General features: G+C 32.0%; 1 protein-coding gene across 1 annotated transcript; it reads left to right on the forward strand.

Moving 5' to 3' along the window:
- The first annotated feature begins 306 nt into the window (after positions 1 to 306).
- LOC137641468 (NPC intracellular cholesterol transporter 2-like) lies at positions 307 to 11,013 on the forward strand. Its single transcript, XM_068374060.1, has 4 exons — positions 307 to 611; positions 8,136 to 8,243; positions 8,897 to 9,069; positions 9,741 to 11,013. Exons 1-4 carry the CDS (start codon positions 488 to 490, stop codon positions 9,825 to 9,827), a joined length of 492 nt encoding a protein of 163 aa, XP_068230161.1. The 5' UTR covers positions 307 to 487; the 3' UTR covers positions 9,828 to 11,013.
- Positions 11,014 to 14,918: the final 3,905 nt, after the last annotated feature.

A 14,918-nucleotide genomic window follows, 5' to 3' on the forward strand; every position in this document is an offset into this window, starting at 1 on the left:
TCTTCCGCCTAGAAGTCGATTCCTATTGGTCGATGCAGCCGTGACGTCACTCGTCAACAAACCTCCGTATGGCTGCAATTGACTTTGTCTTCGGTTTCGTATTTCCTTTTAAATACGCTTTGCTTAATGAATAGAGTTGGGAATACTTTTATATTGCGTATAATCTTATTCACTAGTGAATAAATAAGAAATTAATACTGATATTTCTTTCAGAGGCAAAAGGAAATGTCGTTTGTAAGCGTCATGCTCACCTTGGCATTGCGAAACACTCTAGACGTCTTAAGAGCTGATACCAACGGGCAGGTCCCGGGCACATTTAAGTGCCTTGGCCAAGCCTTGGAAGGTCAGTTTTGTGGGTACCTTGCCCAAGATAACAGCTTACCCTCGAAAGTGGGGGGAAAACAGAGTGCGCCTCCGCAAGAGATATAGAGAAAGTTACAGAACTTGGACGGAGTTTGAAGTGCTTCTTCGCTAAGCAGTCATCATCATGGTTTCCGAATTCAAGATGACCACCACGAGTTTGCTAGTGTTAGCTCTAATACTGCCACTACGATCTCTTGCGTCTGTGGCCTCTAAGACCGAGACGCTGCCGTTTTGGGAATGCTCTTCAGGTACGTCAATGATATTATAAGAGTTTGATAATTATACTTAAACACCTTTACAATAAAAACAGTCTGGTAATTAATTATAACTTTAGGAAAGTGTCAGAGAATGAAGTGAAATGTACGCCTACTAACTTCGATTTGGCAAAGAATGGCAATTATACTAAAAAAGTATTCAGTTTTGATATCGAGATTATAAGAATTTAATAATTATAGTTAAACACCTTTAATGGTAAAAACGGTTTGGTAATTAATTCTGACTTTAGGAAAGGGTCAGAGAAAGAAGTGAGATGGCAAAAAAGGGTATTATTATTATTATTATTATTATTATTATTATTATTATTATTATTATTATTATTATTATTATTATTACTTCCTAAGCTACAACCCTAGTCGTAAAAGCAAGATGCTATAAACCCAGGGACCCCAACAGTGAAAATAGCCCAGTGAGGAAAGGAAACAAGAAAAAATATATTTCAAGAACAATGATATTTAAATAAATATTTCCTATATAAACTATGAAAACTTTAACAAAACAAGAGGAAGAGAAAGTGGATAACATAGTGAGCCTGAGTGTACCCTCAAGCAAGAGAACTCTAACCCAAGACAGTGGAAGACCATGGTACAAAGGCTATGGCACTACCCAAGGCTAGAGAACGATGGTTTGATTCTGGAGTGTCCTTCTCCTAGAAGAGCTGCTTGCCATAGCTAAAGTGTCTACAATAATATTCTTAAAACAGCTTTAATGATTTATTATACTCCAAGGAGAAAACTTTAAAAGGCCTTTCGATACTTTATCTTTCGACCCGATGAAAATTGAGTGTATGTGCAGATTCCCTGTGTCCCACTAGGGAAGTGTTGCCAATATCCTCAAGGTTATCGAAGGATCTCTTGCATAATGAGCAGGGGGGGGGGGGAGATATCCATTTGCCTCTCTTTTCGAGTGGCAACGATTGTTATTCTTAATGTATATATACACACGCAAGCGCACACGGACACACATTTATAGGTATATTATTACACACACACACACACATATATATATATATATATATGTATATATATACATATAAATGTGTATGTGTGTGTATATGCATACATTATATATATGTATGTGTGTATGAATACACAAACGTAAATATAATATATTCAGTATGTGAATATATATATATATATATATATATATATATATATATATATATATATATATATAGATATATATATAGATATATATATATATATATATATATATATATATATATATATATATATATATATGCATATATATGTATGTATATATATATATATATATATATATATATAATACAAATATACATCTATATATAAATATGAATATATATATATATATATATATATATGTATATATATGTATATAAATTTATCACTGAAGATATCTTATTTTCATTCAATGATTAATCACCCGGAGTAACTGAAATCACAATTTTAATTTCACAAAATTCTGAGAAAGAGAAAAACTTTTAATAGAATGAACAGGTTGTATAAGTTAAGGATAATTTAGAAATGTATAAATGATATTTTGTGTATTTTATTCTTATTAAAAGATAGTCCATATTTTGAAAGGCGAATTTGATTACAACAAAAATGAAACTATAAGAGAGATTACATGAGTGCCATATGTGGATGAGATCATGGTGAGGGGTAAATGGAGATGGTTTGGGCATGCTCTTCGCACTCCCCAAGAGAGGTTAGTTCACCAAACTTTCAATAGGGCTCCACAAGGCACTAGAAGTGTTGGAAGACCCAGGCCTACATGAGTGAGGACTATTAAGCGTGAAGTTGGAGATGATGAATGGAGAAGTATTGATTTAAAAGCTCAAGTAAGAGACGACTGACGAAATCTAACCGAGGCCTTTTGCGACAATAGGTGTAGGAGATGATGATGATGATGATGAATAATTAGTTCACTAAACTGTCAACTGGGCTCCACAAGGCACTAGAAGAGTTGGAAGACCCAGACCTACATGGGTGAGGACTATGAAGCACGAAGTAGGAGATGATGAATGGAGAAATATTGATTTAAAAGCTCAAGATAGAGAAGACTGGCGAAATCCAACCGAGGCCTTTTATAACAATAGGTGTAGGAGGAGATGATGATGAATGAAGATTTGAGAAAATATTATTAATTCTATTCTTGTTTTTGAAGCAAAATTAAGAAAGACAGTATAGAGATTAAAGAAATAATTATGAAGGATTAGGACAAAATTTTTAAGAACTACTTTTATTTTGTTAGACAAGATTGTCTGATGTAATAAAACACATAAAAGAAATAGATCTGCAACCATATAAAAAAGAAGATAATATAGTTATTATTATTATTATTATTATTATTATTATTATTATTATTATTATTATTATTATTATTATTATTACTTGCTAAGCTACAACTCTAAATGGACAAGCAGGATGCTATAAGCCCAAGGGCTCCAACAGGGAAAAATAGCCCAGTGAGAAAATGAAACAAGGAAATAAACAACAAAAGAAGTAATGAAAAATCAAAATAGAATATTTTGATAACAGCAACAACAATAAAACAGATCTTTCATATATAAACTATAAAAAGAGACTTATATCAGCCTGTTCAACATAAAAAAAAACATTCACTGAGGGATGAACTGAGGTCTTCTCTTCTCACCTATGGTTTCCAAAGGTAAGATTCCTTTCGAATAGCATAGTGAGGGAATGTGGGGTCGGAAAAAATCTCCGGAAATATTATTGTTACCTCAATACAATCTATTTAGTCTATAATGTCTATTCGCACCACAATAAGTTATAAAGATATACAGCCACTACATTCTGTAACCAAAAATCTCACTGATGTTGATGTTATTTAATTCTGGGTAGATTTTGTTTTAAAAATCATTTTAGGTGTGATAGTTTCGAGGACGACCCATGCTCAGATAGATAACAATTAGAAATTATATCATTCAGTAAATGATATGGAGTTGAAAGAGGTTTTAATGACAGTGAAAAGAGGTTTTAATGACAGTGAGTGACGTTTAAGAAGATTTATATCTAAAATGTCTCGTCGTCCAGCCCGAGGACAGTCTCTCACTAACCAAACTTTTGAATAATAACACAGGGATGAACGAATGCAGAAGATAACTCGCGAAGAATAACAAGGACAATGAATGTCGCAACAGGGAGGAATGCGATATGGATAAGTAGGAAAATGAATAATAAGGTGAAAGTGTCGAGGTTAACAGGAGAAGGAGTGAATGTCTTTTGTGAGTGATGAATTAATAAGAGAGGGAAAGGAAAGCTCGTGGTAAATCAGTAAGAGAATGCGAATGTCGTATTAGCTCGAGACGATTGCTTGCTTGCTTGATTGATTGATTGATTGATTTGAGGTTTTCTGGACGATTTTGAAATGACGAGCGTGATGCGCATTTCAAATTTACCCTTGGAAGGAAGACAGGACATGAGTTAGATTCTTATATTATTCAAAATTGAGAGACTTGAGTCTTGAGAGGAAAAAAAGGACATGATTTAGATTCTTATATTCGAAATAAATACTTGAATCTTGAGAGGAAAAGAGGACATAAGTTAGATTCTTATATTCGAAATAAAGAATTGAATCTTGAGAGGAAAAGAGGACATAAGTTAGATTCTTATATTCGAAATAAAGAATTGAATCTTGAGAGGAAAAGAGGACATAAGTTAGATTCTTATATTCGAAATAAATACTTGAATCTTGAGAGGAAAAGAGGACATAAGTTAGATTCTTATATTCGAAATAAAGAATTGAATCTTGAGAGGAAAAGAGGACATAAGTTAGATTCATATATTCGAAAAAAGACTTGAATATTGAGAGGAAAACAGGACATAGAATATATTCTTATATTATTCAAAATTAAGAGACTTGAGTCTTGAGAGGAAAACAGGACATAAGTTAGATTCATATATTCGAAAAAAGACTTGAATATTGAGAGAAAAACAGGACATAAGTTAGATTCTTATATTATTCGAAATGAAGAGACTTGAGTCTTGAGAGGAAAAAAGGACATGATTTAGATTCTTATATTCGAAATAAATACTTGAATCTTGAGAGGAAAAAAGGACATAAGTTAGATTTCTATATCCGAAATAAAGAGACTTGAATCTGGAAAGGAAAACAGGACATAATCTAATTGTTATATGTTTCGACATGAAGAGAATTGAATCTTGAGAAATGGAAATTATAGTAAGGAAATTTTGAATAAAGACGCAAGCATTTCTTCCCGTTTTCTATGAGATCTATTTTGGTAAAAAAACTTTCTTTCTTTAACAAGTTCTCTCTGTGGATGCATTATGTGTCTGAGGTTAGAAGCACTGTTGGTGAGGATCATTTGTAAATATAGGAAGGGACTAATACTCTGAACGTTTCTACATAAGAGAATTGTCCATGATAAAGCTGACTTATTTTTTCATCAGTTTTTCTCCAAGCAACATCTTCTTCTTCTTCTTCTTCTTCTATTAACGCCCTTTTTAGCTATAGTAAGCATCTCTTCAAGGAGGACACTCCAAAATCGAACCGTTGTTCTCTACTCTTGGGTAGTGCCATAGTCTCAGTACCATGGTCTTTCACTGTCTTGGGTTAGAGTCCTCTTGCTTGAGGGTACACTCGAGCACACTATTCTATCTTATTTCTCTTCCTCTTGTTTTGTTAAAGTTTTTATATTTTATATTTGAAAGTTTTTTTTTTATGTTATTGCCATTCTTTTATTTTAATTGTTAATTACATGTAATTTCCATATTTCCTTTCCTCACTGGGGTATTTTCTCTGTTGGGGCCCTCGGGCTTATAGCATTTGGCTTTTCCATCTAGGGTTGTAGCTTAGCAAGTAATAATAAGGATAATAATAATAATAATAATAATAATGATAATAATAATAGCAATAATAATAGTAGTAATAATAATAATAATAATAATAACAACAATAATAATAATAATAATAATAATAATATTAATCAAAAAAAAAAAAAATAATAATAATAATAACAATAATAATAATAATATGGGGTAAACAAGATTGCCTTCTTTTTGGACTTTGCGTTCGTTATGGAGTCGGTTTAGCTATAAAAAATCATAAAAAACCAACTTCTATTTTTCATTGAGATTAGCATACCAGGTCATCTCCGTCCGTTAACCTGTTGCTATGGACCTGGGGCCTTCGCAAGGATAATTTGACGGAATTCCCAAGGACCAGACCAGTCCTGGTTTTAAATAGACCTGGTTTTACTTAAGTGGTTAAGTTTGGGATGCGGTCCGTTGAGAATCTACCTGGTGGAATGTGAATTGCAGTAGGAGTATGTGTGTGTGTGTGTGTGTGTGTGTGTGTGTGTGTGTGTAAATGTAGGCTATACACATACATAAACACGTACGTAAATATGCGGAAAGTTATGTATATGTATGTATATTATATATGCATACATATATATATGTATGTATATATATGTATATGTATATATATACTGTATATATATATATATATATATATATATATATATATATATATATATAGGTATATGACAAATATAGCTTAGCTGGTAATAATAAATTATACAATATATATATATGTATATATATATATATATATATATATATATATCTATATATATATGTATATATGTATATATATATATATATATATATATATATATATACATACATACACATATATATACATATTTGTGCATGTCCACATAATCATAGGAGCACTAGGGACCATACCTAAGTCAGTGAAAAAGAATCTTGAGAAGGTAGGAGCCAAACAGAACCCCAGGACTTGTGCAAAAGAGCGTGCTACTTGAAACAGCACATGCAGTGATGGATTCTTAAGGAAGTTGGATGCAACCCGGAACCCCACACTATAAAACAACCAGTCACTGTAGACTGTGATTGCGAACAAATAATAATGAAATAGTCATTTGTTTTAAAAGGACAAATTTAAACATGAAATATTACAATCATTATGTGGACAAATAGAATTAGTTGAAGACACATTGACTCCCAATAACTAGCTGAAAACACCTTGGCTCCAAATATTGACAAACAGAATTAGTTGAAGACACCTCGACTCCAATTATTGACAAACATAATTAGTTGAAGACACCTCAACTCCAAATATTGACACAGAGAATTAGTTGAAGACACCTCGACTCCAAATATTGACAAATACAGTAGAATCAGTTGAAGACACATCGATTCCAAATATTTTCAAATAGAATTAGTTGAAAACACCTCAACTCTAGATCTTGACAAATACAGTAGAATTATTTGAAGACACCTCGACCCCGAATATTGACAAATACAGTAGAATTAGTTGAAGACACCTCGATTCCAAACATTTACAAATGCAGTAGAAATAGTTGAAGACACCTCGACTCCAGATATTAACAAATGGAACTAGTTGAAAACACCTCAACTTCAAATATTGACAAACAGTATTAGGTGAAGACACCTCGACTTCAAATATTGACACATAGAATTAGTTGAAGACACCTCGACTCCAAATATTGACAAATAAAATTACTTGAAGACACCTTAACTCCAAATATTCACAAACAGAATTAGTTGAAGACACATTGACTCCAAATATTGACAAACAGATTTAGTTGAAGAAACTTCGACTCAAAATATTGACAAACAGATTTAGTTGGAGACACCTTGACTGCAAATATTGACAAACAGATTTAGTTGAAGAAACTTCGACTCCAAATATTGACAAACAGATTTAGTTGGAGACACCTTGACTCCAAATATTGACAAACAGATTTAGTTGAAGAAAGTTCGTCTCCAAATATTGACAAATAGAATTAGTTGGAGACATCTCGACTCCAAATATTGACAAACAGATTTAGTTGAAGACACCTTGACTCCAAATATTGACAAACAGATTTAGTTGGAGACATCTTGACTCCAAATATTGACAAACAACAATAAACAGGAAAACTTAAAAACACTATCGAAAGAAGCTAGTAAAACAAAGTCAAACAAACAAGGGTGAACGAATGACCGATAGTTAATCTGTGACCTTTTATACATAGAGAACCATCCCACATCCGGTGTCGATTAGAGGCCACTGGTCGAGAGAGAGAGAGAGAGAGAGAGAGAGAGAGAGAGAGAGAGAGAGGAAGCGGTGTCAAATGCGCACATAGTAACTGTTATTTTCTGCTCACTGCTGACACCACTTCTCTCTCTCTCTCTCTCTCTCTCTCTCTCTCTCTCTCTCTCTCTCTCTCTCTCTCTCTCTCTCCTGATTGACGTATGTTGATTTGGTTCTTCTCATTTGTAACTACTGATAATTTCATGAAATAAACGTATTTAATTATATTGCCCTTTAATATTTTTCTTTTTAGAGAGAGAGAGAGAGAGAGAGAGAGAGAGAGAGAGAGAGAGAGAGAGAGAGAGAGAGAGAGAGAGAGAGAGAGAGAGAGAGTAAAACATGATTTCCCCTATTACCACGATCTTGACTAACTCCCATTTCTTCTTTCCCCCTTTTCCCCCCCACAGACGTACCTGTGCCAACCAGAGTCATGCTCAAATGCGAACGACTGTTCAACGGCATCTGTCTTCTGAAGAAGGGCCAGACATACGCACTCGAGGCTGAGTTTACTCCAGGTAAGGTTCCATGTTTGTGTGTCTTTTAAGCTGAGTTTATTCTAGGAAAGATTTTATGTGTGTTTAAGCTGCTTTATTCTAGGTAATGTTTATGTGTTTTAAAGTAGAGTGTATTCTAAGTAATGTTGTATGTGTGTTTTTAAGCTGAGTTTATTCTAGGAAAGATTTATGTGTTCAAGTTGCTTTATTCTAGGGAGTGTTTATGTGTGTTTTTAAGCTGAGTTTATTCTAGGTAATGTTGTATGTGTGTTTTCAAGTAGAGTGTATTCTAAGTAATGTTGTATGTGTGTTAAAGGTGAATTTATTCTAGGTAATGTTTATGTGTGTTTTTAAGCTGAATTTATTCTAGGAAAGATTTTATGTGTTTTTAAGCTGAGTTTATTCTAGGTAATTTTGTATGTGTGTTTTTAAGCTGCTTTATTCTAGGTAATGTTTATGAGTGTTTTTAAGCTAAGTTTATTCTAGGTAATGTAAGTGTGTTTTTAAGCTGAATTTATTCTAGGTAATGTTGTATGTGTTTACCTTGAGCTGTATTTATTCTAAGAAAGATTTTGGGTGTTGAAACAGAGTTTAGTTTAGGTATGGTTTGTGTGTGTGTTTTTAATAATAATAATGATAATAATAATAATAATCACTTACTTTCCCTCCTTCAGGAGTCTCCACGTCAGATAAACTCCAGAGTTACGTAGCTTGGAAGAGGTGGGTCGAAATGCCCATACCAGGCCAGACCTACGACGCGTGCCCCAGCTTCGTCAAGTGTCCCTTGACCCACGGGGTCAAGTCGACCTTCAAATACCCCCTCGAGGTTCAAAACTTCTGGATGAGGGTGAGTGAATAGTCTCTTCATTCTCTCCTGATTATATTGTTCTGTATGGAATAGATGTTGTTATTGATATTGCTTATATATATGTATATATGTGCATATATATATATATATATATATATATATATATATATATATATATATATATATATATATATGTATACACATATATATATTTATACATGTATATAATTATATATATGTATATATATTTATATATATGTATATATATTTATATATATATAATTATGTATATATATATGAATTATATGTGCTTTTATACATACATACATATATATATATATATATATATATATATATATATATATGAATTATATATGCTTTTATACATACATACATACATATATATATATATATATATATATATATATATATATATATATACACGTACATGTAGCAACAACAAAAACAATAATAATAATGATAATAATAATAATAATAATAATAATAATAGTAACATTCATCGTTATTATCATTAATATCTATATCATTAGTATTGTTGCAATTGACATTTCTGCATATACCCTCTTCAAATTTGAACAATCATTTAAAACAACTAACCATATCCATCTTTAAAAGTAAAATAACTCCCATTTAATGATTTATTTCTTCTACTTATCCATCAAATCTCTAACTAATCTATCTATTTACAGAGACGTTATCCAATGGTATGGAGACTAACCGACGAGGTTACGCATCGCGACGTCTTTTGTTTCATCATTCGAACTCAGATCATCTGAGTTTCATCAGCATCGAGAATTAAAGAAGCATTTTTTAGCATTTTGTCCCCCCACCGAGATACACAAACTCTGGAGGCTGATGGAAATATTGTTTGTAAATATTCAGATAGTATTTTATCCGTTTACCAAAGTACAGTATTCTATAGTCATGCGTATGTGTAAAAATAGCCCTTTAAAACTAATCTTTTGTTGTATTTTGTTTCTAGTTTTTTAGTGTGAAGGAAATAGAATAAGTGGCTATAGTCGTTGCAGAGATTCAGGACGATATAAGCTCCGCCCCCTGGATGACGTCATAGCCAATCATATTGTCCCCAGTATTCTATAGTCAGGTGTATGTGTAAAAATAGCCATTTAAAACTCCTCTTTTGTTGTATTTTGTTTCTAGTTCTTTAGTGTGGAGGAAATAGAATAAGTGGGTATTGTCGCTGCAGAGATTCGGGACGATATAAGCTCCGCTCCCTGGATGACGTCATAGCCAATCATATTGTTCCCAGTATTCTATAGTCAGGTGTATGTGTAGAAATAACCATTTAAAACTCCTCTGTTGTTGTATTTTCTTTCTAGTTTTTTAGTGTAAAGGAAATAGAGTAAGTGGCTATAGGCGCTGCAGAGATTCGGGACAATATAAGCTCCGCCCCCTGGATGACGTCATAGCCAATCATATTGTCCCCCTTCATATGATTATAAGTTAGTATAGGTTGAAATTTGTAAGAGGTAACATGATAGGCTGTGACATCATCAGGGGGTGTGGCTTATTTCGCCCGGAGTCTTTGCCACGACTATTGCTGCTTCTAAATAAAGACACTCGAAGTACAAGTTATACATACAGACATGTGCATAGTACTGTACGATTAGCGTTTATATACACTACGGTCTGTAGACTGTACAGTAGACCATGCCTAGCGTATACTGTATATTTGCAGACCTCCATTACTTATAATTTATGTAGACTTAAGAGACGTTTTATACCAATGTTCACCTGTAGGAATCCTCGGGATATCCTTCATAGACCCAATGATATAATATTCTGATTTTCCTTAAGACTAGATATGCATGAAAATTACTGGCCAACAATTGATTTTCAATAAATAGAAGAGAATTTTGAGAATTTTTGATAAAAATACTGCATTAACTAAGGCAGCTTCATTATCATTCATAAAATTATTAGAGTAATTCTATATATGTGTGTATATATATATGTATTTGTATATCATATATATATATATATATATATATATATATATATATATATATATATATTATGTATATAAATATACATATGTATATATACACACACACATATATATATATATATATATATATATATATATATATATATATATGTATATATATGCATATAAATGTATATATATGTATATATACACACATATATACAGACATATATATACACACACACACACACACATATATATATATATATATATATATATATATATATATATATATATATATATATATGTGTGTGTGTGTGTGTGTGTGTGTGTGAGTCTGTGTGCATGAAAGTGTGCGTCTGTATGTGAAATATACATCAAAATCCAGAATATTTTAACATATAGTCATAAGCTGCTAAGTCACTAGAAGTTATGACTAAATTTCTATATTGATTAAAGAGGCAAAATGATTTCCTTTAAAACTTCAAAATTCATTCAATTAAATTGATTCTGAATTAGAGAGAGAGAGAGAGAGAGAGAGAGAGAGAGAGAGAGAGAGAGAGAGAGAGAGAGAGAGAGAGAGAGAGAAGCTTTTATTTTCAAAGGGGCATTTATCAATAAAAGATTTTTGGGCCAGTATCAAAATAACAGAACTGTTATTTCAACCAATAAAATCACGATTTTCTCAAACTTTCTGGACGTTTAAGGTTATTTAAAGATGTTTAAAGCATATATGGACATTTATTCCTGTCAAGTCTTTTTTTTTATTTAACCTACAATCGATTGATAGAAATAATATCATTGATCAATGAGTTACAGAAATGTTATGTATGCAATTTATTACAACGTTTGATTTTCAAAGTAATGCAAATTGCATTGAAAAATTATGCTTTAGAGACTCTTGATATGGAAAAATTTACATTAGATATGTATAATGTTATAATATATGTATATATATATATATATATATATATATATATATATATATATATATATATAGTATATAAATATATATATATATATATATATATATATATATATATATATATATATATATATATATATATATACACACACACACACACACACACACATATATATATATATATATATATATATATATATATATATATATATATATATATATATATATATATGTATATATATACATATATATATATATATATATATATATATATATATATATATATACATATATATATATATATATATATATATATATTATATATATCCATATATGTGTAAGTGTTTATATTCATTATGAATTAAAGATATGTAAAGCATTTAGTATATTTGATATGTATAAAACATTAAAAAAATAGCCTCTTGTAAAATGAAAAACAATATTTTGTAATAAATAAAAAAGTATCACCATTCTATTTATGTCTTCTTTTCCTCATTCTACTTCATGATATTAGATGAAAGTTTAAAGGTTACTCATGAGTAACCACTCTTTGGACCTAAGCTAGGACCTGGGGAAGCCAGGAAAAGGTGGCTGATTGTCTAAAAGGAGATGGAAATTGCAAGAACTATTGGAAAGTATTTCAAAAGATTAAAAATGTATAAAGGTTACTCATGATCAACCACTCTCTGCTCCTAATCTAGGACCTAGGAGTGTCAGGCAATGGCTTTAGATTGCCTAAAAGAAGAGAGAAGTTGTTGGAAACTAACCACCCTCTGCTCCTAATCTAGGACCTGGGAGTGCCAGGCAATGGCTTCAGATTACCTAAAAAGAGAGAGAAATTGTTGGAAACTAACCACCCTCTGCTCCTTAGCTAGGACCTGGGAGTGCCAGGCAATGGCTTCAGATTAACTGAAAGAAGAGAAAAGTTGTTGGAACTAGTGTAAGCTAACCTTTTTTAATAGGCTCGAACTCTTGACCCATCGATTGCGAATCAGCGACTTTTCCAACTCAGTTGGTTTATCATGGTTGGAAAGCTGTTACTATATGCCAAATTCATCAATTAAATCTATTCTTTATACGTTTTTTTACCTTCTATACATGTTTTTTTTTTCCAATATACTTTTATTTACAATTGGCCTACCCATTGTTTCCACTATACTCTCTCTAATCTTCTATACCATTTTTTCTAATATACTTTCATCGACTATAGGCCTACCCATAATTTCCTCTATACTTCAATCTACAAAAAATATATATTCTCTACTTCCATCTAATATATCCATTTTTCCCTTTTTGGTTTTACTTCATATATAAGGATTCACGTAAAATTAGTCTCAAGTTACGTAAGTATGAGGCTGGAAAGTTTAGGTTAAGTGGTGTTCTATGCATGTAGGAGGTCCAATCAGTCGTTAAACAAAGGCCCCGAGGAAGGCTTGTAATATTATATTAGTTTCCCATGAGAGTAATGCTATGTAAAAGAAAACGTAATTTCCTTGTTGAAGAAAACTAAATAATAGGGTAAACTAACTTAAAATAATCTCTTATGACGTTCTTATTGAATTCGATGATTTTGATAAAACGTTATTTATGTAATATTTCGTATTGCTTTCCATTCCTTATTGTATCAAAAGTTTGCCTTTTGTATATATCCTTCCTTATCAATGCTGTTATTACTGCTTATATTCATATTTATGATACATTAATTGTTTTTTTTTTTTATTGCACAGTACGAGATTTCGTTTTTACAAAGTTCTTTCATAAGAGCGTTTGCGTTTTGTAGCAATAATTTAACCTTGATATTTAGGCTAATTTTAGAATTTTTATATGATGCTTTTCTAGGCTATCACGTAGGACTAAAGGCGTATCATTATATTATAGGAATCAATTCATATACACTTTTTTTTATTTGAAGTATTTTATCTTTTATCTTAAGGTTATGCTCATAATTCCTAGTTTAAGATCCAAAATTGCCACAAAGAAATTACCTTTATTTAATTATTCGGAGCCTTTGTATATTGGCGGCCAGTTCCTCCCGCATGCATAATAAATGAACAACTACTAACCTAAACTTTCCCCCCTAACCTAACTTATAAACCGTGTCCTTACCTACTTACCTAACGGGGGAGTTAATATCCCCCCCTCAGTGACCTCAATTACACTGCCGTATTCTTAGTCAGCCATCATCATATATACAGATGGCCGTTATCATACATACACCACTGTTTTTCATTAATATGAAATATTACATCATATGTTCGTATTTTCATCCACCATCGCCAACAACACCTGAGCATTATATGAACTCCCGAGCCAAACGAGGTTATGAAACTTCTTCGCTACCCAACTGGACACGTGTTGAAGGTGATATCTTTACCAGGCTTTCAGCACATGTTAAATTTAATAGATATCTTTAGATATGTTTTCTCAGTAGAGATACCCTTCTTGAGTGGTAGGTACTCCAACTGAGCCAGCTGATGATAATTTATAATCACGTAGATATGTGATTTATTATTGTCGTGTGTGTGTAAGAGAGAGAGAGAGAGAGAGAGAGAGAGAGAGAGAGAGAGAGAGAGAGAGAGAGAGAGAGAGAGAGAGAGAGAGAGAGAGAGACCCTTCTTGAGTGGTAGGAACTCCAACTGAGCCAGCTGATGATAATTTACAATCACGTTGATATGTGATTTATTATTGTCGTGAGAGAGAGAGAGAGAGAGAGAGAGAGAGAGAGAGAGAGAGAGAGAGAGAGAGAGAGAGAGAGAGGGTGTGTGTGTGTGTGTGTGTGTGTGTGTGTGTGTGTAGCCATTGGTAACAAACCTTTAGAAACATGCTGTTATATCACTTATCTGGCACTTGGATTCAACTTAAAGAAACGAAACGAGAAAATAATTTACAGTTACTGGTCCAGACTATAAAGAAACAATTGAATGCGAGAAGTATTGAGCCCATAAATGATCTTTCATGGTAGAGAATACTCAGTAATAATTTTTGCCTCATATG

The sequence above is a fragment of the Palaemon carinicauda genome, chromosome 1 (assembly GCF_036898095.1).
Source record: "Palaemon carinicauda isolate YSFRI2023 chromosome 1, ASM3689809v2, whole genome shotgun sequence".
Taxonomy (NCBI): domain Eukaryota; kingdom Metazoa; phylum Arthropoda; class Malacostraca; order Decapoda; family Palaemonidae; genus Palaemon; species Palaemon carinicauda.

Excerpts from the sequence above, each read along its gene's own strand:
- LOC137641468 (XM_068374060.1), top strand. The coding sequence starts at position 488 with ATGGTTTCCGAATTCAAGATGACCACCACGAGTTTGCTAGTGTTAGCT. Across the intron at positions 8,244-8,896 it reads CGAGGCTGAGTTTACTCCAG|GAGTCTCCACGTCAGATAAA; the intron begins GTAAGGTTCCAT and ends TCCCTCCTTCAG. Across the intron at positions 9,070-9,740 it reads TTCAAAACTTCTGGATGAGG|AGACGTTATCCAATGGTATG; the intron begins GTGAGTGAATAG and ends ATCTATTTACAG.